We start from the raw sequence: 25,022 nt of genomic DNA, 5'->3' as shown, positions 1-25,022 counted from the left end.
TATATAACTATGGTTATTTTCCAAAAGTTTTTGATGACAAAAAAATAAAAAAATGATTTTGATAATGACCGATTTAAAATTTTAGGATTTTTATTCAAAATCAATCATTTACAAAAGGCAATTTTTTTCAAATATGTTATTTTTTATGATGATCAACGACATTTAATGCACAAAGATCAAATAAATAACAATCATTACTAAAATAACTTGGTTTAAATGACATTTATGTGAGTACCACGGAAGTGTCTGTTGTCACCTTAAATCAAACCACTTATAATTGCATACAATTACTGACAATGATTTTGTTTTCTTGTGTTTTTGTTTCGGCAAAGAACAACATAAACATTAACAAACAAGTAACTGTAAATATAGATTTATATGATAGCATTGTAATTATACATACAAGTGTTTGGTCAAAATTTTGTTGTAATAATTGAAGTTGAAACACCTTTCTATAGCTGAATTTACTGACAAATGATTTTGTTGTTCTTGTGTTTTTTTCGGCAAGAACAGCATAAACTTCAAATACATGTATTAAATATAGATTTATATGATACATTGTAATTATACATACAAGTGTTTGTCAAATTTTTGTAATAATTGAAGTTGAAACACTTTCTATAGCTGAATTTGACTGACAAATGATTTTGTTGTTCTTGTGTTTTGTTTCGGCAAGAACAGCATAAACATTAACAAACAAGTATAATATAGATTTATATGATACATTGTAATTATACATACAAGACTAGTGTTTGACAAATTAATTTAATAATTGAAATTGAAACACTTTCTATAGCTTAATTTATTGATTAATGATTAATGAAGTATGTATGAACATTATTAAATTTCAAATCCCTTTTCATAACTTTTCATTTTTCAAAGTTGATCTCTGTTGAAAGTATTTACAAATCTTTGTTTATTATAATATTTTAATCTTTTTTGATTTTGTATTTTTAAATCTTGTCATTGTTAGCCTCACGGGGGAAAACCTAAGGTTTCCAACTTGTTGCCTCAAAAAATTGTTCTTAACTTACTTACCTTAACTTCACTTCTTTATGTTTTTTGTTTTGATTTGACAAGAAAATTTCTCACATAGGAGCATTTAGAAAACAAAACTATTGATGCTTATAAAAATGTAATGTATCAGTCAAATTTTCAATACAATGTCATTTACATTATGTTTTTAAAATTTATGTCCTTTTTTTCAGAATTTTTTTCAAATGATAAAATTTTTTTGTTACCCTTTTCCACTTAAATTTTTTTGTTTTTTGCTTCAACTGTTTGACAAAAATTTATTAGGTTTTAAACCTAATGGAATTTTTGGGCAAGGAAAATTTAAATAAAATTATCAAAATTATGTGTTAAAATGTGATGTAAAAATGACTTCTTCAAAAAAATGAAATTTTTTTCCAAATGAATTTTTTTTTAAAATTATACTTTTTTGTCACTAAATACTACCCTGAAATTTAAGAATGCCCCCAAAGTTTTTTTAAGGTCCCCTTGTGCTCCTAGGAAAAATTATAGGGTTTGTGCCTGCCCAGCATCTTTTGCACCTGAGCAGTCCTTAGCGGTCCTGCAACTCATCGAAAGCATAAATTCTATCACCAAAATTATATTTTTTCTTACAATAATACATTTTGTCTATTAACTTACTACCATATATTATAAGAATGTTCTAGGAGGGATTTGAAGGTCCTTGTGCTCCCTAGCAGTTGTTAGTGCACCTGAGCAGTCCTTAGCGGTCCGACAACTTCAAAAACATGAATTTTTAATCACTATAATGATATTTTCCCTTAAAATTATACATTTTTTGTCACTAAACATACTACATGAATTATTAAGAATGCCCCAACAGTTATTTTTTAAGGTCCTTTGTGCCTCCCTAGGAAATATTTATAGGTCTTTGTGCCTGCCTAGCAGTCCTTTTTCGCACCTGAGCAGTCCCTTAGCGGTCCTGCAACTCATCGAAAGCATAAATTCTATCACCAAAATTATATTTTTTTCTTACAATAATACATTTTTGTCTATTAACTTACTACCATATCTTATAAAATGTTCTATGGAGGGATTTGAAGGGTCCTTTGTGCCTCCTAGCAGTTGTTAGTGCACCTGAGCAGTCCTTAGCGGTCCGACAACTCTTCAAAAACATGAATTTTATCACTAAAATGATATTTTTTCTTAAAATAAATACATTTTTTGTCACTAAACATACTACCTTGTATTTATAAGAATGCCTAGGAGGTATTTTAAGGTCCTTTGTGCCTCCCTAGCAGTCTTTGTGTATCTGAAGCAGTCCTTAGCGGTCCGACAAGCTCATAAAATTTTCACCAAAATCATATTTTTTTTCTTAAAATTATAAATTTTTTTTTTCACTAAAAATAATACCATGTAATATAAGAATGGCCTAGGAGGTATTTTAAGGTCCTTTGTGCCTCTTTAGTAGTCCCTTTGTGGCTCCTTAGCAGTCCTTAGCAGTCCTTAGCGGTCCTTAGCAGTCCTTAGCAGTGTTTAGTAGGACCCATGGAAAAACACACAGACTCTAGTAGATTGAAGACCTGTGAAAGTTGGAATGCCATGTTTCGTTGTCAACACAAAAATTAGGAACAGGTAGTGATTAATGTATTGCATCATAGTTTTACATTAAGTACTATATACTGATAATGAATTCATAGATGTAATGTCTCGTACCAAAATGAATATATCGATACATTATGATTTATCAGTGTTTATTTACTTGTCTTCCAATGATGTCAAACATGTAAAATTATGCGGACCAAATTTTATGTTTCAGATTTTTAAATAATTAATTTATTATACAGAATACATGTATCTTGTTTTGTGTTTAGCTGTAAAACACTACTCCTTATTGTGAAAGAAGTGGCTAGCCATACGGCTAGCCAAAAGTTCTAGCCTGTACGTGACTCACATACTCCATATAATTTTGAAAAGTGCCGTACGGCTAGCCAATACAGTGTGTCCTGGCTAGTCGTACGTGACTCACGTACGGCTAGAACTTTTGGCTAGCCGTACGGCTAGCCACTTCCTATTGTGAAATGTTTTATAAACTTCCCTCTGAACTGTTTTAATTTCCCCAAAGTCACTGAGAAAATTTGAAAAAACAAATGATAAAACGTTGCTAAATTAAATCTTGCAACAATGCAATTTTTAGTAAAAGACATAACAGAATCCTACATGTACATTATATAAAAGACACAGTTTACACTATGCTGCCAATACACACAGTCACAGTAGTACTAATATTAAACGTACATGAGGCAGCTAAAAATAGCTCTATATTAATTTATGCAATGTGTTATTATCACGGTTATGTAAATTACAATCCATGTGAAGTTTTTTTTGGACAAAATATTTGTATACTTTAATGAAATAATTTGTTTCTTTCATTTTCTTACAGCAATGATTGATAGTGTAGGTGGGCCGGTGAGGGTCAACAATTTGTTGTCAACACTAAATATACCAACAATTGGAAATAAAAACATGAAAAGAAATGGAGAGACGTGTTGGAAATATCATTGAGACAGCACTGGCTTCTATGCCGACAGAATCTGCTGCATAAGATCAAGGAAATGGAGTAAGACACATTTACATAAAATTTACAATGATATTTTCGAAATAACATGTACTTGAATTGGAAGAATTTCAAAAATTATTTTGTAATTATATGTCTATGCAGCTTATCATGGTATAATCCTATATTGCTGGCACACTCGTGGTTTAGGGAACCAAAGAATATTACTCTATATTCATGTACATATTTCTTTTTTCAAAATAACATGAATGTGTAATTGTTTTTTTAAAAAAGTATTTATTTCTACATGACAAACTGGGTCCGCCTGGGCTCCTTGCCATTGGTACTTGTTGCTTGGTCATATGGGGGTTGCGTTCATTGAACGCCGCCTTTCCTTGTTGATCTTGTTTATCATATTTTACCTTCATTGGTTTAAGACTAAAATTCATATTAAATACATGCATTCTTTTTTAAGGGATGTGCATCATGAAGAATCAATGGTATCAGAACACAAGATCATGGAAGATCTTATTGACAAGATCTCGGAGGATGTCCTTTGCCAGATGTTTGCCAGCACTAAAGTGAGTACTGGTAGTTTGTTTTCTGTATTTTGTTTATTTACGAAAGTAAAGGACTATGCAAAACTGACTGGTGTTGTTGAACTGTTTGTGTTATGTCAGTTGCTTCAATATATGAATATCTCTCCATATACTGTTTGTACATATGTATTTTTTTTTATTCAAGGTCTATTCATCAGTCAGATGCTACAGTTAAAAAATGACAGTGAATGGTCAGATTTATACAATTGTGATTAACAATCATCAACAATACATCAAACAAAAATGCCTATTAAACTGTAAGTTGAAATCTATGAGGTTATTTTTATATATATTTATAATCATGGTGTAGCAATTAAATGATAATACTGTGATAATTTTGTAATGCTATTTGGAGTCGTCTTCAATAGAAACAATTTGATGTATCTTCATGTGATGAATAATCGATATGCAGTCCGAATTATTTCATAAAAGTGATTACTAAAATTGGTCTGGAAAAAGTCGTGCAATTAGCATTAATAATTAACAAAACTTATTCTAGTAACTGTATGAACATTGTGTTACATTAATTATAAATATGTTATTGTCAATTCATTGGTGTTCAATCTTCAATATTTGTCAATATTACGTTTAAAGATGAATTTTAAAATACAGAAAATATTTTTGAAATATATTTTTACAATTACAGTTCTCACAGACAGTCAAAGGTTGAAAACAAATCAGAAGTGGTCCACATCTTAAAAAACCTCACAGCAGATTAAGACTTTCCCCGAAATTTCCCTGTAAAACCCGCAGTGGTATGTCCAGTGCAGTAGATACTGCCTGGCACAAAAGAGGATTTGACAGTTTAACATGTAAGTAAAATAAGATTATTTTTATCCCCCCACAATGTGGGAGCATATAGCGTGGCACTTGTCAGTCTGTCCCAAAATCTTGTGAACGCAACTCCTCTTAAACCGGATGGCAGATTTTGCTTAAACTTCCAGGGATTAACAAACTTAATGTGTAGATGGTAGTAAAGGAAGGAATTTTTTCTGCAACTAAATTAAACAGAATAATGGCCCTTTGTTGATTTTTAGTTTTCAACTTGTGGCACATGTAGTCCAAAAACTATTTGACCTAGAGTCATAAGATTGACAGAACAGTGGCGTGTGGGGGCATCCGTGTTTTATTGACACATTTCAAGTTTTTCTCAGTCATCATGTCAGTAATGATTTAGAAAAGTATCTGTGTATATTTTAACCACTGTTATTGATGTATAATTGAAAAAGTGAGTTTTGCATACAAGTAAGACTGGTTAGTCAACATTGTTCTTTCAAACAGTGGCATTTAGAAGAAAAATCCTAATGGTTATTTGAATTACCCTGGTTTTAACTTTGAGTTCTGACCTAGCTGTCATGTTCACAGCATGGTTCATTTTTGTGTCGCCTCTATGGAGTAGTGGCAACATATAGGGATCATTTCTCCGTCGTCTTGTCTATCTGTCCTCCGTCACAAAACTTGTCCGGACTACTCCTCATAAACTACTGGTGCAATTTCATCCAAACTTTACAGGAATGATCAGTACCAAGTCTAGTTGTGCATTTTGTCAGCATTTTCCGGTTTAATGATTTTTGTCAGAGTTATGGCCCTTTAATAATTTTTATTTTTAAAGTTTGTCTTGACTACTTCTCTTATACCACTAATGCAATTTCAATGAAACTTTACAGGGTTGATCTGTAGCTTAAGTCCTTGTGCATATTTCATGGGTTTTCCGATTGAATGATTTTTGGCCGAGTTATGGCCCTTTGATAAAAAGGTGTGTTTTTTTTCTGTGTGTTTCCCGTCACAAAACTTGTCCGGACTACTCCTCATAAACTACTGGTGCAATTTCATCAAAACTTTACAGGAATGATCAGTACCAAGTCTAGTTGTGCATATTGTCAGCATTTTCCGGTTCAATGATTTTTGTCAGAGGTATGGCCCTTTTTTTAAGTTTGTCCGGACTACATCTATTATACCACAAATGCAATTTCAATGAAACTTTACAGGATTGATCTGTTGCTCAAGTCCTTGCACATATTGCACAGGTTTTCCGGTTGAATGATATTTTGGCAAGTTTGATGAAAAGGTGGGTTTTTTTTTCTGTGTGTTGCCAGATACATAAAAGCTTGTCCGGACTACTCCTCAAAAACTACTGGTGCAATTTCATCCAAACTTTAAAGGAATGATCAGTACCAAGTCTAGTTGTGCACTGTCTGTCTGTCTGTCACAAAACTTGTCCCAACATGAAATTGGCCATCATGAGGCGACACATGTGATCACTGATCGCTCTTGTTTGTTATTTTGGTGTTTTTTTAACATGATACCTTGATTTCTTAACTAAGTTAGATAAACTTATAATATATGAGCCACTTGTCATTTGTAAATAAATCTAGGTTTTGCAATGCAAATACATGTTCATCCCAACAGATCAAAATCAAGCCAGCAATAAATAATAATTGCCTTTGGTGTTTATTTTCTTCATTTGTAGGTGGGCTTTACTAATAGATTACTGCCACTTTACTTCAAAGTGGGGTTTTGGGGTATCATTCACCTTCAGTGATAGTTCTAGTTTTATCCAGTATAAACATGGTAACATGGAAATGAAAAATAAACCTTGTTTTTTTCAGTGTACTGCACCAATAAACTAAATATGGAGAGAAGCTTAGTCACCAAAGCAGTCAACACCAAAATACACACAATGGCCAGGGCACTGAAACTTGGAAGAGTGAAAGAGTAAAGTAGTGCGTTTTTAGCTAACAAAGTGACATTGCGAGCTTTTGTCTATCTTTCGTCCGTAAACTTGATCTTTAAACAACATCTCATAAATTGCCAAGCCAATTTCATGCAAACTTACGATATTGTCTAGTCAGTTTTTGTTTTGCTTGCAATCGCTATATGACATGACTAAAGACATTTAGTTTTATTCTTCAGTTATTATGTTTATGTTTGTATAAGACCAAAATATATTGTTAAGATTCATTTTTACAAATTTGAAAGCCACTATTGTTCTAGTCAGTTTTTGTTTTGCTTGCAATCATTATATTACATGGCTAAAGACATTTAGTTTTAATCTTTAATAGTTATGTCTATATTTGTATAAGACCCAAAAATATTGTTGAGATTCATTTTTACAATTTTGAAAGCCATTATTGCTCTAGTTTGTTTTTGTTTTGCTTGCAATTGTTATATGACATGACTAAAGACATTTAGTTTAAATCTTTAGTTATTATGTCTATGAGGGGCGTCCGTGGCCGAGTGGTTAAGGTCATTGACTTCAAACCACTTGCCCCTCACCGCTGTGGGTTGGAATCCCGACAGGGACTTTGGAATCTGTCTTGTGAGGAAGCTATCCAGCTAGCTTAACTGAACGTCAGTGGTTCTACTCAGATACCCGTTCGTGCCTGAAATAATGCAAGGAAGGGCACCTGAACGTCACGATATGACCTTTACTGTGTTGATGTGACGTAAAAACCCAAAACAAGCAAACAAAAAATTATGTCTATGAAATTCGTTGTTTGTATAAGACCCAAATATATTGTTGTGATTAATTTTAACAATTTTGAAAGCCATAATTGTTCGTGTCAGATATTGTTTTGCTCACAATCATAATGTTATATGACATATGAGTTTAAATCTGAAGGTATTATGTCCATGAAATATGTTGTTTGTTTAAGACCAAAATATATTTTTGAGATTCATTTTTACAATTTTGAAAGCCATTATTGGTCTAGTCTGTTTTTGCATAACACATAACGCTATTGTTAGTATTTATTGTTATTAATAGTGATTTGTCTAAGTGGATGTCGAAGTATGTATGTTAATCCATGCCAGTTCATGTTTGAATGAAACTTTTTGTCCAGATAGAAGATTTCAAACTGTAACTTTTCTGATTTTTATCTTTTACAACAATATTATATTTCCCATTTATGGTGCTAAGAAATACTGCAACATGTGCTGAATAATAGCTATTGTCAAACATTGTTTATATGCTCCCCGAAAAATTTCGGCGGACCATATAGTCATTGGGTTGTCTGTCCGTCTGTCTGTACGTACATACGAACCTGAATTCGTGTCCAGCCCATAACTTTGTTATTTCAAGTTGGATTTTAAAACTATTTCACAGAAATGCTCACCATATTGAGACGACCTGTCGCCCGCAACATTTGGGTCGCTACCTTGAAGGTCAAGGTCACAGCATGACCTTAAACAAAAATTGTGCCGGCCCATAACTTGGTTATTTGATGTCGGATTTTACAACTATTTCACAGAAATGATCACCATATTGAGACGATGTGTCGCACACACCATTTGGGTCAATACCTTGAAGGTCAAGGTCGCAACATGACATTGAAGCAAAATCGTGTCCGGCCCATAAATTCGTTATTTGAAGTCGGATTTTACAACTATTTCACCGAAATGATCACCATATTGAGACGATATGTCACATGCAACATTTGGGTCATTACCTTGAAGGTCTAGGTCACAGCATGACCTTGAAGCAAAAATGTGTACGGCCCATAGCGTCGTTATTTAAAGTGGGATTTTACAACTATTTTGGAATTATCACACTTTGAACTTTGTCTGGGACATAACCCTGAAACTTCAAAAGATATACTTTTCTGTATCTAGGATCACCCCGGTTCAACCGGCTCTTGTTTTAATTGATTATTAAGTAATATGAACAATTCATGATAGCATCATAACTAAAGAGTGGAAATTTATGAAAGTCAAATATGTATAGAATCAGTTGCTAATAAAATGTGTGTAAAATTTATCTCTTTGGGAATTAATTTCTTTATTTTACAAGTTTATCAAATTTCATTTTATTCTACTGATATGTTTGTAATATTTCTTTTATTTTCTATTGAAAAAATGTGTTAAACCAATATGTATTTGTTTTCTTATAATTCAGCTAGTTTTTATTATTCCAGTGTTTGAAAAAATTGTTCGCCAGAACTTTACCAAAATGTTTGCCAAAATATCGCCATAACATATTTGCTGAAACTGGCAAATATGCAAATGAAGTTTGCCGCAGTGTTACCAAAAGCTTCTGGCGAACATCCGCAAACTTACTATGCAAATGAAGTTTGCTGCAAATTTGCCGCAAACTTTTGGCGAACATCTGCAAACTTTTACCATGCAAATGAGGTTTGCGGTAAATTTGCCGCAAACAGAAGCTACCTCCCCCTATAGTTAGCGGCAAGTTTGCCGCTAACCTCATGAGTTGCGGCAAATTTGCCGCAAACCTCATTTGCATGGTAAATAATTGCTGAAAGCAGTTTGCCGCAAACTCACCGCAATGTTTGCGGCAAACTTGCCGCAATGTTCACCAGAGAGCCCTTTTTTTGGTAAGGGCATTCAACGGCTTTGCTTACCCTGTGGATTTAAAATATTTAAGTATTAAGACATCATAGCGGTGTAACTTTGTATTGTTCATTTTAAAGTCATAACATTTTATTCGTGAAATATGCTATAAAGAACAAAACGCATTAATCAATTTTATGCGCACACGTAGTTGCCCGTCTACGATGCAGAAATACATTTTTATTTGTGTGTGCCTCTTTTCATTAGGTATATAAGGCAAAGTTTACATACTGTTAAAGCCGAATTCGAGAAATTCAATTGCATTGTTATAATAAACATTGTTCTCAAGTTACTTATATTTACATTTACTGAAACTGCATAATTGTGCAATTAGTTTTAAAATGTGTAAATAATTATATAGCAGTTCTTGCCAAATCTTTGAATAAAATAGCATTGAACTAAAATGTGCCACCCGTTTGTTAAAGTCCAGAACTAATACGGCAAAAAAAAAAGATATGTTTTTCTGAACCATTTACTATCATTTCAGGAATATTACGGCATAACAATTTAATATGATTTTTTGTCTCTACACTTGTCTTATTTATAAAATTTGATCACATCTTAATTGGATGCTCTAATTTATGAAATGAAATTAATTATTTATTACACGTTTTAACACTCTCACAGGGGTTCAACAATGTGACCTTTAAATACGCGTTTTTATGTAGTTTAAACAGATTCTTACGGTTGAATATATCACTTTATTGAGAAGAATATTTTCCCATTAATAAATCATCATCAGTTTTGTTTTATCGAGTTATTGAAAACCTATTAATGATATTTTTTATCTGCTGTATATCTATGTTATGCTTTCATTTTTATATTATACAGCAATGCAATTAAAGCACCACACCTTTGCAGTATTTAAATCAGTTCCAGTAATTAGCAAAGAAGGAAACTGTAAATTTGCTTACTCCAAGCTATACAAGACTTTTGGGTTATGCAACTCAACCTTTCAACACTTTTATTATTAAAACTTAAAAATATCATAAAAAGCTTGCCAAGCTGATTGGTACCTGACAAGACACACGTCATCTGTTCTGATACTAAGCAGATTTGGTCTCTGTCAGCAATACTAAGCAAAAGCGGTCTCTCTAAGATATACCAAGCAGATGTGGTCGCTCTCAGCAATACCAAGCAGATGTGGTCGCACTAAGTAATACCAAGCAGATGTGGTCGCTCTCAGCAATACCAAACATGCGGTCTCTCTAAGAAATACCAAGCAGATGTGGTCGATCTCAGCAATACCAAGCAGATGTGGTCGCACTAAGTAATACCAAGCAGATTTGGTCGCTCTCAGCAATACCAAACACATTTGGTCGCTCTCAGAAATACCAAGCAGATTTGGTCGTTTTCAGAAATACCAAGCAGATGTAGTCGCTCTCAGAAATACCAAGCAGATGTGGTCGATCTCAGCAATACCAAGAAGATTTGCTCGCACTAAGCAATACCAAGCAGATTTGATCGCTCTCAGCAATACCGATTGGATTAAGTCGCTCTCAGCAATACCAAGAAGATTTGCTCGCTTTCAGAAATAGAAGCAGATTTGGTCGCTCTTAGCAATAGCAAGCAGATGTGGTCGCTCTCAGCAATACCAAGCAGATTTGCTCGCTTTCAGAAATACCAAGCAGAATTGATCGCTCTCAGCAATACCAATTGGATTTAGTCGCTCTCAGCAATACCAAGAAGATTTGCTTGCTTTCAGAAATACAAGCAGATTTGGTCGCTCTCAGCAATACCAAGCAGATTTGCTCGCTTTCAGAAATACAAAGCAGGTTGGCCGCGCTTAGCAATACCCAGCAGATTTGGCGCTCTCAGAAATACCATGCAGATTTGGTCGCTCTCAGAAATACCTACCAGATTTGGTCGCTCTCAGAAATACCTTACACATTTGGTCGCTCTCAGAAATACCAAGCAGATTTGGTCGTTCTCAGAAATACTAAGCAGATTTGGTCGCGCTTAGCAATACCCAGCAGATTTGGTCGCTCTCAGAAATACCTAGCAGATTTGGTCGCTCCCAGAAATGATACCCCAAGCAGATTTGGTCGCTCTCAGAAATACCAAGCAGATGTGGTCGCTAACCAGAAATACCTAACAGATTTGGTCGCTCTCAGAAATACCAAGCAGATTTGGTCGATCTCAAAAATACTAAGCAGATTTGGTCGCGCTCAGCAATACCCAGCAGATTTGGTCGCTCTCAGAAATACCCAGCAGATTTGGTCGCTCTCAGAAATACCAAGCAGATGTGGTCGCTCTTTGAAATACCAAGCAGATGTGGTTCGTTCTCAGAAATACCTAAGCAGAGTTTGCTCGCTCTCAGAAATACCTGCAGATGTTGGTTAGCCTCTCAGAAATACCCCAGCAGAATTTGTGCGCTCTCAGAAATACCAAGCAGATTTGGTCGCTCTCAATCAATACCAAGCAGATTTAGCTCCCGCTCAGAAATACCTAGCAGATGTGGTCGCTCTCAGAAATACCAAGCAGATGTGGTCGCTTCAAGAAATACCAAGCAGATTTGGTCGCTCTCAGTAATATCAAGCAGATTTGGTCGCTCTTATAAATACCAAGCAGATTTGGTCGCTTAGAATACCAAGCAGATTTGTCGCTCTTAGAAATATCAAGTAGATTTGGTCGTTCTTAGAAATACCTACGCAGATGTGGTCGTCTCTCAGAAATACCAAGCAGATTTAATCGCTCTCAGCAATACCAAGAGATTTGGCTCGCTCTCAGAAATACAGTAGCAGATGTGGTCGCTCTCAGAATATCAAGCAGCTTTGGTCGCTTTTAGAAATACCAAGCAGATTTGATCGCTCTCAGAAATACCAAGCAGATTTGGTCGCTCTTAGAAATATCAAGTAGATTTGGTCGTTCTTAGAAATACCTAGCAGATGTGGTCGCTCTCAGAAATACCAAGCAGATTTAATCGCTCTCAGCAATACCAAGCAGATTTGCTCGCTCTCAGAAATACCTAGCAGATGGGTCGCTCTCAGAAATATCAAGCAGGGATTTGATCGCTATCAGCAATACCAAGCAGATTTAGTCGCTCTCAGAAATACCAAGCAGATTTGGTCGCTCCTTAGAAATATCAGTAGAATTTGGTCGTTCTTAGAAATACCTAGCAGATGTGGTCGCTCTCAGAAATACCAGCAGATTTAATCGCTCTAGCAATACCAAGCAGATTTGCTCGCTCTCAGAAATACCTAGCAGATGTGGCTCGGCTCTCAGAAATACCCAGCAGATTTGGTCGCTCTCAGAAAATACCAAGCAGATTTGGTCGCTCTCAGAAATACCAAGCAGATTTGGTCGCCTCTTAGAAATACCAAGCAGATGTGGTCGCTCTCGTCAATACCAAGCAGATTTGGTCGCTCTCGGCAGGTTAGGGGTTAATGTATAACGCTGGTCTGAAACACATCCGTCCATTATTTTTACAATCAAATTATTAATTCCTTTTGCAATAACCCTTAGCATAATTGCTGCTTAAATTTTGCTCTGAATAAATGCGAATCTTAAAGAAAATGAATGACAAAATAAAGGACAGAGCTACAGATTTACCATATACTTTAGACTACTTATACGAACAAATAAAAGCATAATAATGATTGCATCTTAAAATAATGACACCAAACAGGAGTTTATTGGTTAATTAGTTATCCAGAGAACGAGTTCATATGGTCAATATCTTCATATAATTATAACAACCATATGTGAATTTAACAAACACTCCGCGAAAACGCTATCCTTATGAAAACACGAAATATTGTCTCCGTGAAAGTTGTAAGAAATACAGTACTTTTGAATGTACATGTTAAACAGCAACTGTATCTGCACTATTACATAGATACACATCTTTATCACACACTCGTGCCGATTTTGCGACTCCGTAAATATGGTATTGCACGGCCGTGCATATATTTTGGCGTGACGTCATTAGCGTTATACAAACATAGTGTAAAGACGCGCTAAATGTAAGCATTATACTGTAGGCGCGTCAATGAAAAATGACTCTTATTTCACTTTAAACGGTTTTTATTTTGGGTATGTGATAAATAGAATATTAAATTCGTGTAAGTTCATCACTGAATTTATTGCACTCGTTGAATAAAATAATATTATGCTCGCCAGAGAGGCTCGCAATATATAATTTTATTCAACTCGTGCAATAAATTTAGTATTGAACTTACACTCATTCAATATCCTCTATTTATCATATACAAGTAAGAATAAAATAAAAGACAAAAGTGACAAAAAAGATAAGTTTACTGGTGAACCAGATATCCAGAGAATGAGTTCATATGAAAGCCATCTTGATATACAGCATTGACACAATGAGCAGTGCATTTAACAAATACTTTTGAATGTTCATGTAAAACAGCAACCGTGTCTGTACTATTACATGAATACACATATTTATCATAAACATATAAGGTAGCAAATGTTGTCCCATCTATCATAATAGCCGTGAGGAAATAGTTGTTGATATTTGTACACAATTGTAAACTAAATGAGTACGTTCCGTTGACTGGCGCAGTGAAGATTCCAGTAGATGTATTATAAGCATTCCCTTCATTAATAAATGTAGAGCCAAATATTATAGTTCCTCCATCGCCAGGACTAGTGCTTGTTACACCCTTGGCTTTAAATACTATATTTGGTCCTATAAAATAAAATTTGTTATAAATACTTGCACCTTCGCTTTCACTGACATTTTAGTCTTTTTTTTTCAAAAATCAGCACACAATCTAAAATCACCAACTCATTATTTATACCGATATCTTGCATCAATTATGACGAAAAACATGTTGTCACGATGACACGAAGTTTTGCAATTAAACCTAAAGCAGTATGATTTGTTAATGGAGGCTTTATACTTGTTATCACATACTACAGCTGTTATTTTTGTTCAGACAGAATCTTCCGTGTTTCAATATTTGTTTTTCACATAAAAACTGAGTTCGTTATGCATTAAACACGCTCCTGTGATGAAATTTGATTAACACTGAGTCGTCATTGCAGTCAGTTTTTCAAACTTGACGACCTGAGTCACGTGTATTTAAAAATAGTTAAATGCTTATTTTCTTACACGAACGAACAGTTTTTTAAGAAAGAAAGAAGGATTCAAATGGTTTATTACAGGCGCGTTAAGGTATTTCGAGGGCTATCTTCCATTATGGTGCTAATATCATAAAATTAAATACATTTAATTTGTTTTATCTAGATATTTCGATAAGAAAACAAAATAAATAAACAGGAAGTTAAGTTACATTGTCATCTCAATACGAGCTAGTACGGACTTGAAATAAAAATGTTTACAAATAGATATATAAACATACTGCATCTGATTTTTCTACAAGAATCAACTTCTATAGAATCTCCTTTACAATATTTTCCATGAGGCGAGGGTGACGGGTTTGTACAGGTACGCGATCTAGACTTTATACCGTCCCCGCACGTCACTGAACAGGTGTTCCATTGTCCCCAGCCTGTCCAACCACCATCTTAAATAACAAGCATCTTATTTGATTGATATACCTGTCTCTTTAAACAATATACTGACAGATTTTAAAATACATGTTTCATCGTAAGGTACTTAGGAGATATTTGGTTGTACATGTCGCCGTGGAAAAGCATTATATGATCTCCCTCGTTCAATAATATGAGGACACAAACCTAACGATAGAAGTAGTTGGACGCAACATAAACGTAATTTCTACTTCGTAACGTTTTTATCTTCAAATACAAAACATACTTGCACATGGACCCGGTAAGCATATTCTATTAATATCTAATGTGTACATAAACCTACTTGCGCTTGACCCGGTAAGCATATTATATCATCTAGCTTGTAGATAAACCTACTTGCGCATCGACTCGGTAAGCATATTATATCATCTAATGTGTAGATGAACCTACTTGCACATGTGTCCGGAAAGCATATTTCATCATCTAATGTGTTTATAAACCTACTTGCACATGAACCCGGTAAGCATATTCTATAATCTAATGTGTATATAAACCTACTTGCACATGGACCTGGTTAACATATTCTATCATCTAAAGTGTATATAAACCTACTTGCACATGGATCCGGTATGCATATTCTATAATCTAATGTGTAGATAAACCTACTTGCACATGGACCCGGTAAGCATATTCTATCATCTAATGTGTCGCCGAAACATTGAAGTCCGTTTCTGTCTGGTATCGGGTTCGAGCAATTATGATGTCGCCTTTCTATACCTACACCACAAGTTACAGAACACGCGTCCCAGCTTGACCATTGAGTCCACCCACCATGTACTTTGAAAAATATAAGCTATTCAAAATGAAAGTGTCTCTTTTAAACTATATATATTTAGTTTATATAGAAATATATTTCATTAAGAATATTTGTTTGCTTGTTCATTTGAGTTAAATGGCACATTGTCACATTTCTGGTTATACCGCACCGTACACCGAATTCTTAAAATGTGATTATAAAGTCTGCGGTGAATTATTGCTAATAAAATGAGTTAATAAAATCCTAGAATACAAGTATATTTGCTTAAGTAATCGATCAATTTTTTGGATGGAACTGAGTTTAAACGGTCTGCAAGATCATGACATTTAAAAATGAAATTTTTAACAAGCTTTACAACATTCATCATCATCTCCTGTTAAAGGATGAGAATGTGAAACTCAAGTGTATCCAGTTTTTCTTGCATAGCAGACTGGCATTTCCGTGATATTTACCCATGCAGGAAATTTCATCTGGCATGGGGGTGCCATATGAGTCGCGTGCCAAACGTGCCAACGTCATTTAAGCGCGCTTAATGAATGAACCGCGTTAAAATGACGTCGTTTTAGAAGGGAAATATGTGCTTAGGATGACTTCATTTCACCGTTGTTATTTAAGTTGTAAGTTCATACGCTATTGTAAGAAAATAGTTATGGATGAAATGACTTTAATTTCCATGAACATATATCATATTGAGGTAAGGCATTTTAAATATGAAATAATATGGCAGAATATGCAAGAAAAAATATCTGACATATGTTTGCGGTTCGGATCGGAATATCCGTTCCTCGGGAACCCGTCCATGGGCGGTAACTCGGCAAGCCTCTTGACCGCCCAATGGGCGGGTCCCCTCGCAACGGATATTCCGGCCCGAACAGCAACGTATGACATATATTATTAGTCTAGATCATGCCAGAAATAAAGATAAACAATAAATATTTTTTTCAGATTAATTAATATTTGGTTTTGGATGAGATATAATCATTTGTAATTGTTTTTGAATGCGTAATACTTGACATGTTTATCAATTTGCCATTATTGTTATGCTTAATTCATACCTGGACAAAGTTGTTTTGAGCATGCCTTAATGTCAGTATGTGTTCCGATGCAATCAAGTCCTCCATTTGCCGGAGGAGGATCGGAACATTGTCTTGTTCTTGTCTGGGTCCCATTTTCACAAGTGACGTCACATGTAGACCACGGGGACCAGCTAGCCCAGTTCCCATCCACTGTTTGAGGATTAAAAGTGATATTGCATTGTTTGCACCACATCATGTTTCAATTGAAATCATTACTGGATGCAATTCAACATCGTTTTTACAATTTCATGGACCAAACGTTATATCAAATGCATATTTTACCTCTTTTGTACAGTCAAAACATTTACATCGAATGCATATTATACTCCATTAAGACTCGTTTTTATATTTCAGGGTTCATAAGACATATCCAATTCTTACTGTATTTTAAGAAAAAAAGTTATGACATAATGTGTCTTCATTTTAAGAGGTCATTACTCTAGCGAGAGCCTCGTCCAATATGGGGATACAGGGTTGACTGTGTATATAATCGTGTACTGGTCCAATTGTATACTTAGTATAATATGCATAAAGTACATATACATATACAACTACACGTAGACAATCAATATTTTCCAACAATATATATATATGTAGACAATCAATATTTTCCAACAATATATAAATTGATTGTCTACGTGTAGTTCCTTAATTCAATTTGAGAAGATTTGTGTTAAAGAAAATTATCACACACCCGTGCCGATTTTGCGACTTCGTAAATATGGTATTGCACGGCCGTGCGTATATTTTGACGTGACGTCATTAGCGTTGTAAAGACGCGCTAAAATGTTAGCGTTCTACTGGAAAATGACTCTTATTTCACTTTAAACGGTCTTTATTTTGGGTATATGATAAATAAAATATTAAATTCGTGTAAGTTCATTACTGAATTTATTGCACTCGTTGATTAAAATAATTTTATGCTCGCCAGAGGCTTGCATAATATAATTTTATTCAAATCTTGCAATAAATTCAGTATTGAACTTACACTAATTCAATATCCTCTATTGATAAAACGTATGTAGTCTTTGCTTAATAAGAGTCCATCCGCCCGTTTAGGCACAAAAAAAATCCCCGGTCATGTCACCACTCATCAGTCCATCCTCAAAGAGAGGTATGTATATATGGCGGGTGTTAAGTATGGCGTGACAGGGCTAAAATATACCTACCTAATGAGCATAGTGCGCAGAACTTAGGACATACTAATTTTGCGTGATGAATATCTTGACATATGTTGAAAAATGTATTCATCCATGCACAGTCGGCTTTAGCATCGTCAATACATGTTCCAGCTGTAATTATATTTTCTTTCATTAAAAATATGGTCTTACAACATTACAACAATTATATATTTTCTTACACATCTGTGAAAAATAATCTGGATGTAGCTAGGGAATCCAATTCTGTGTTAATCTTAATATGTTTTTTAGCGGAAACTCTTTATTTGCAAAATTAAAAGTATTAATTATTTATCAATTGATACCAAAATACATTTTGAGAATCTCCACAATTATGGTTGGCATGAGATAACAAAATAAATATCCTTAAAGCACCGTAGGGAACGTGTTACAGTATCCCTTTTTCCGGTTACAGTATAGAATTTGAAAGATGGAGGATTATTTGTGGGAGGACAGGTAGGTGATTTTTATTCCGGTCCATACTACAAGTAGTTTAGTTTCTTGAACATGATTTTGTGATGTGCTTGTAAGGAACAGAATCCGGTATCTAGTCATATATTTATTCAGACCCTGCACATCAGATTTATCTCTATATTGTCTCATAAATACGCAGATTTGACGGTTTGAAAATTTGAATCGAGAGACCAACACATTTTTCTCCCATTCCGACATTATTTTTGCATGCCTAGAAAAAGTAAATCTACAAAACGTTAGTCCTTTATGTTAGGAAACGTTTATAAAAGTAAATGACCTGTTGAATCTATTTTCCTGTTCGTTAAATGAGTTTGAAAATATAAACAATGTTACAGTATAGAGCGAGGTGATTTGTGTAGGGTTACAGCATAGATCTAGCGTTTTTTTTTATCCGATTTGTTACAGTTTATACCCAGATTTCGGTTACAGTTTAGACTTCGATATTTTCTTTATATACTAGGTAAAATGTATGAATGATATATAGACTTTTAAATCTCTAGAAAACCAACTGGTGAGCTTATTGGCCCAATGGCTATTTGTCCGTCTGTCGTACACATGTGTATGTGTAATCTCATCCGCTCTGTAACTTCTTGACTAAATGTGATGAAATTGTACGTAACTTTCTACCAAAGGTGTTCAAATGGTCTCGGTTGCAATCGGGGATACGAAAACCCAAAATAAAGGCAATGTTTAAAGATTATTTTAAGCATTCAAATCAAATCATGATCATGGCGTCATTTTGAATGCTTCTTTGATGAAGGCAAGTTTATTTTGTCATTTTTAAATTAAAAGTCGTTTTTTTTTAATTCCACACATCCTGTATAGAAGTTTTCATGTTTCTGAAAAAGAAAATAATATTGAAAGTATAAATTAAGGCCAGACAATTACAATATCCTGATGGAGGTACATAATAGTGGCAGAGTCGGGATAAGGTCGCCGACTTCAATTCATCTTTCCATTACTGCTGTGATTGAAATCCCATCATGACTTTGGATTCTTTGTATGTGAGGAATCTATCAATCTAGTTAACGGAAGGTCGGTGGTTCAAGTCAGGTGCCAGCTCGTGTCTGAAATATTTTACAAAGGGTATCTGGGGTATTTCTTTACACTAAAGCAGGAATGTTATCACATGACATCAGTGTCGTTGAAATTTAAAATCCAAGAAAACAAAACGTAGCCCACCCTTTTAAATACTTACAAAATACCTTATTCTAGATGGAAATTACAACTTAAAATAAGTTTTAAGGTTGCAGTATTTCTCACTTAAATACTGTTTAATCACCCTTAGGGTATTGCCTGCTTTTTAATTGTGTTTTTTGACAGTTTATCTGTGGTATGCAGGCTTTATAACCTCCGATCCCTCTCAAAATTTCATTTTATTTAGTTTCACTCATTGTATTCTCGTTTAGAGCACACGCAATTGTTAACCTGGGGGTAATATGACGCTTTTCATGGAATGACAATAACGTGTCATATTGAACGTTCCATGATAACCGCAATATGAACACATCCACAGATGTTAAAAAATCTTAAGTTTACCAGTTCATGTTAAATGTAAATTCTGCTGAAGCCGGTGCTAGGAGGCGTGGACGGTAGCTTGCAGTTACCACTTCCGTCCATGAACAGTCTCAATCAAATTTTCATGTTTTCCGTGTTGGACTTCTGTTAAGGATTCTGTTTTTCTCTCTTTTATTACTAATAGGCATTATTATAATGTGTAATGGAATCAAGCAATAATCTTTCTTCTCTCCATACAATTTGATAAAAGATAAAAATTTGTTGTTGTCGTGAAAACAGTCCTTACTTGGGACATTACTTATTCTGCAAAAAGTCTCAATCTGAAATTTAAAGTAAGGAACATAGCAAACTATAATAACTTTTCTGCTGAAGAAAAAAAGTAATACATGTATAAACTTTCAAGAATGTATTAAATAGATAGGTATGAGTTATTTCATAAAAAAATAATGGATACACGAGCTTTGTTTGAAATTTGGCAAGTATCTAAACTGTAACCGAAATCTGGGTATAAACTGTAACAAAATTGGATCAAAATCGCTAGGTCTATGCTGTAACCCAGCAAAATTCACCTCGCCCTATACTGTTACATTGTTTATTTTTTCAATTGCTTTTGACGAACAGGAAAAAAGGTTTAACTGGTCATTTACTTTTATAAACGTTTCTAAACACAAAGCACTAACGTTTTGTAGATTTACTTTATCTATGCATGCATAAATAATGTCGGCATGGGAGAAAAATGTGTATGTCTCTCGATTCAAATTTTCAAACCGTCAAATCTGCACATTTATAAGACAATATAGAGATAAATCTGCGGTGCAGGTTCTGACGAAATGTATGACTAGATACCGGATCCTTTTCCTTACAAGCAAAGCAAAAAATAACAACACCTTTTAGAAAGAAACTAAACTACTTGTAGTATGGACCTGAATAAAAATCACCTACCTCTCTTCCCATAAATTATCCTCCATCTTGAAAATTCTATACTGTAACTGGAAAACGCGATACTGTAACTGATACGGTGTAAAGGTGATTTTAATGAAATTTCTTATGCACTGTGTTTACTCAAATTTGACATTTACACAAAATCACGATATCCTGTTCACAAATATTCATGAAATCAGTTTGTACCCAAAAGGATGCCTAAAACCAACAAGTGTTAAAATATAAAGTACTGATATTATTTGATAACACATAATTATATTTTAATTTAGCTTTTTATAAAATAATTTGTTTCTTCGGTTGGTGGAAAAAACAGAACACAATTTCAAACTTTTGTTTTGAGGAAAAGTATTTACGTTTCAGATGAGAACACAGGTTCTTATTGCATTTATCCATGCTGCAACACTCGTGACATTGAGTTTGTTGTCGTTTGTTAACACCTCTACCAACTAAACTTCCGGCCGCACCAGCACTCACACCACATTGCTGCTCGTAAAAAAGATTATATTGGATGTACTATTAGATTTTGGTGATATGAGGCGCTCATATATTTAAGATTGATGCTCACTCCGTGAATTACGAAGTTTACTAAGGTCCGCAATATAATCCAGATTAAAGAAGAAATATGATTCAATATAATAAGTACAATGTAATAATTCATTGATAATATTGTCAATCTAAGACTTGTCTACTACCTGGTTATCTGTACATCCTAGGGTAACGGTTTTTCCAGATGTGTCCATGTAACACGACTGGGAATAAAATATGTCATTTAATTACTTCTTAATAATAGAAAACAAGAAGAATATTTAAAAAAAGATACTCGACCGGAGTAAAACTAGTTAACTTGACGTAATATTTTTTGTAAGGTTATTAATCTTGAAAAAGGAACACATTAAGATGTATGAGTTTCTGTCGTGTTTCAGTAAGTGAACTCAATTTCTAACACCTACATCTACGCTGTCGGTAAGGCAATTATTTTTTATAAATACTTGAACAATATGCAAAAATATAAGAAATAATAAACATTATAGCAATTGAACAAATCAATAATCATAAAATGTATTAGACACTGATTGAACATCAAAAACTAAGGGTACCTGATAATATGCTCGTTATTTTGGACAAAATTTAAAACTCAGATCTTGTGTAAAATAAACTCAGTAACTTCTTATAGAATAAACTGTTCACTATACAATGTTATACGATCTAAAAGTAAAGAGTATGTTTAAACAGAACTGAAATATCTTAACAATGTAACTAGAAAGTTACAGAACTATATATCATGTACATTTTATTTTAAAACTAACCTTTACAACTTATTTCATAATGGCAAGACCTATCCTTTACATGTTAGTTTAGAACTACCTTAGAATGACAAGAACTTTCTTTTATATTTTATCTTAGAATTGCCAATGAGGTTCCAATATTTCATTTTGTAATTTTAAAATGAAAACTCTTTTTATATTCAGTTCTTTCGGTAAATTTTCAGGAAGTCAAACTGAAAACAGACCGGTCTGTGGCCGAAAAAAGTTGGTTACACATGTAGGTTTTAGTCACGTGGTACACTTGTATTAACAGTCTTCATTAAACACTACTAGTCTTGTAGCTTATTTGAATGATTCTAGGACATTTGCCGCCGGACAATTGTCACCCGGACGTTTGCCCCCCTTTGTCCGTTTATCATTCTGGAACTAACCAGTATTGTGGTGTCATATATGGGAACATGGTCGTGATCAGTAGGGCTTAAACCGACACTGTTGTTGAAAGGCGTACAGCATTTTACCACAACTAAAGCTACTAAACGAAATCAGTAGCATTAAGGAGTATTCTTTTATTATCAGACTGATCTGTTTATGACAAGCTGAATTCCTCATTTTAAGAACATTTACCTGACTTGTCCCACATTCCGTTATCGACAAACACTCGTCCGCATCGGATATGTTAATACAGTTGTAACACTGTAGAGCTACAATCGTTGGAATGATAAATAAATATAAATAAGTAAGAGTTCTGAAAAGGTTATAAGATATAGAAAAAGAAAAAAAAACTGTTTATCTTATAAAATCTGAAACATTTACTCAACGATTAATAAGGGATGGGTATGCCTAGTAATTGAATGAACATAGTACATATAAGCAAGTATCATATTATGTAACAAATATCTTAATTAGACTGATCGGATCAATCGTAACTTTTGGCCCTTTCCGTAAGTCTTCGGATACATTGATAATAGCCGAAATGTTCCGACTGATATAATGGAGATAAACAAAACGTCTGGGCTCACATACTAGTTGATGAGGGGGCAGTGAACCTAAAAATGAACAATTTTGTAAGTCAGTGTGGCCAGAAACACAATTCTAAATATTTCAAAATCTGTTTTACAGGCAGATAGCCAGTTGCACAGCATTATTCAATGATATATGTCATACATTGAAGAAAATAATAGTTTGCATGCATTCCTCCTTAAATAGACAAGTTTTCAAGGTAGAATTTACAATTTTGAAATAGATACTTACCCGCTGTTCCAATAATGCAAAGTTGTAAAACAACGACAATCCCTAAGAAAGAATAAAAAATAACTTTTATGTAAGCAGTATAGACTAATTATTTATTAGGATAGTCAATTTTTTGTGTTTTATACATTTATGTATATTTTTTAGTTTCATGGACAACAACGCTTAAGCCTTACACGACGAAGTTTACCTGTCGACATTTTACGGATTCACAGGTCAGACTGGTCAAGCCCCTTTCCTACCTCATTTAAGGTATTTTCTACCGCATTTTTGGTATTTCTACCTCAGTTTTGGTATTTTCTAACTCATTTTAGGTACGAACGTGCACCGGAGTAGTTCCATCGATCTTTTGTTTTGTTTTGCTGCACAAATGCAGCCGGCAAAACAACAAAAAAATTACCAAAAAAATATAAATATACGTGAAAATTACTACCAAGAAAAAATCTGAGTGTACGTATTAGTCACTACATCAAATGTTGGAAATTTGTTAAGGAAAAATATTGTGCGGAAACACACAATTATATTATTAAAATGATAACATCACTCTTTTAATGTATCTTAGAAACCGTGTATTGTTTACTGTCTGCACTTGTGCATAAAATAAATTAAATACTTACAAAGCAGACGAAATATCATTCTGCTCCTGAAAGTCATTCCGTCCAATGACACTGTTTCTGTCCTTTTGCAATTGTCCTAATTTAACAGGCGGTTAAAGTAAGCATGATAACACAATTGATAAGACTAATGACGTTATCTGTTTTACATTTAGTATTGTTTCCAGTGCAAAAAGGTCAATAATCTAGATACAATGTCTTTTTTTTTTCATTTTTAATTTGCAGTGATGTCACATAGGGGCTTGGGTTATATATGCAAACAACCGGTTATATAGGGTCATAAATCCCTAACATTTTTATAACTACTAATATAAACGTGCTTTTTGAAACATGTACGACATTTAAGAAGTGTAGTCCAGAAGTTCCTGGACCCACAGACACTTGGGGTCTGATCCGTCCCCGTCAACTGTCAATAAAAGACTTCGACATTTTAACACAGATGGGGCATCCATCTAGGGTAAAACTGGCTTTAAAACCATTTCCAGACCAGTAAAATGTAAGACTAATACTATAATTTTATAAAATTATTTTTGAATTCATGTATTTGAAAAAGGAAAAACCTCTTGACTCACGGGCCAAGCCGCATAAACACAATCCTTATAGTAAGCATGTAGCCTTAGGTGATAAAATAGTCTAAAAAATACATAATCCCTAAAGAAACGCAACAACGGCAAAATTTAAAAAATTGCATCCTTGATTAAACCTCTTCATGGATGGTAGTTAATGAATATAATATTATATGTGAGATTTGAATTTGGAAACTTCTGCAGATAATTAAGTCCATAATATGGTGATTGATTTGTTCCATGCGTGTTTTCGTCCCGCGACCCCGCCAAGCGAAAAGTCGATAATTCACAAGTTTAAGGTCGGGGGCTCGGAGCGAACGCACGTTAAATAGCGAGGGCGCGGGGCAAAGTTTAATAAATAAAATTTCGCCCCGCTTTAAGAAATAAAAC

General features: G+C 34.1%; 1 protein-coding gene and 1 long non-coding RNA gene across 3 annotated transcripts; one reads left to right on the top strand and one right to left on the bottom strand.

The window, feature by feature from the left end:
* Window positions 1-3,382: 3,382 nt before the first annotated feature.
* On the top strand, window positions 3,383-7,498 carry LOC132733738 (uncharacterized). Of its 2 annotated transcripts, XR_009626206.1 has the most exons (4): window positions 3,383-3,592; window positions 4,005-4,110; window positions 4,775-4,940; window positions 6,738-7,498. It is a non-coding gene; the product is annotated as an uncharacterized LOC132733738 (long non-coding RNA). The 2 variants fall into 2 exon arrangements; XR_009626207.1 differs by lacking the exons at window positions 3,383-3,592; window positions 4,005-4,110 and adding an exon at window positions 4,305-4,385.
* A 6,215-nt stretch (window positions 7,499-13,713) lies between these two features.
* On the bottom strand, window positions 13,714-24,184 carry LOC132733739 (coadhesin-like). Its single transcript, XM_060720413.1, has 10 exons — window positions 24,070-24,184; window positions 23,456-23,497; window positions 22,829-22,905; window positions 21,632-21,688; window positions 21,293-21,422; window positions 17,997-18,119; window positions 16,807-16,977; window positions 15,601-15,771; window positions 14,805-14,969; window positions 13,714-14,128 (listed from the first exon to the last, which is right to left on the bottom strand). Exons 1-10 carry the CDS (start codon window positions 24,104-24,106, stop codon window positions 13,731-13,733), a joined length of 1,371 nt encoding a protein of 456 aa, XP_060576396.1. The 5' UTR covers window positions 24,107-24,184; the 3' UTR covers window positions 13,714-13,730.
* Window positions 24,185-25,022: the final 838 nt, after the last annotated feature.

The sequence above is a fragment of the Ruditapes philippinarum genome, unplaced genomic scaffold, assembly GCF_026571515.1.
Source record: "Ruditapes philippinarum isolate M1 unplaced genomic scaffold, ASM2657151v2 ctg7923_1_1_1_1, whole genome shotgun sequence".
In the NCBI taxonomy this organism is placed as follows: Eukaryota; Metazoa; Mollusca; class Bivalvia; order Venerida; family Veneridae; genus Ruditapes; species Ruditapes philippinarum.
Note: the sequence above shows the minus strand (reverse complement) of the source record. Positions and strands in the feature narration are given on the sequence as shown.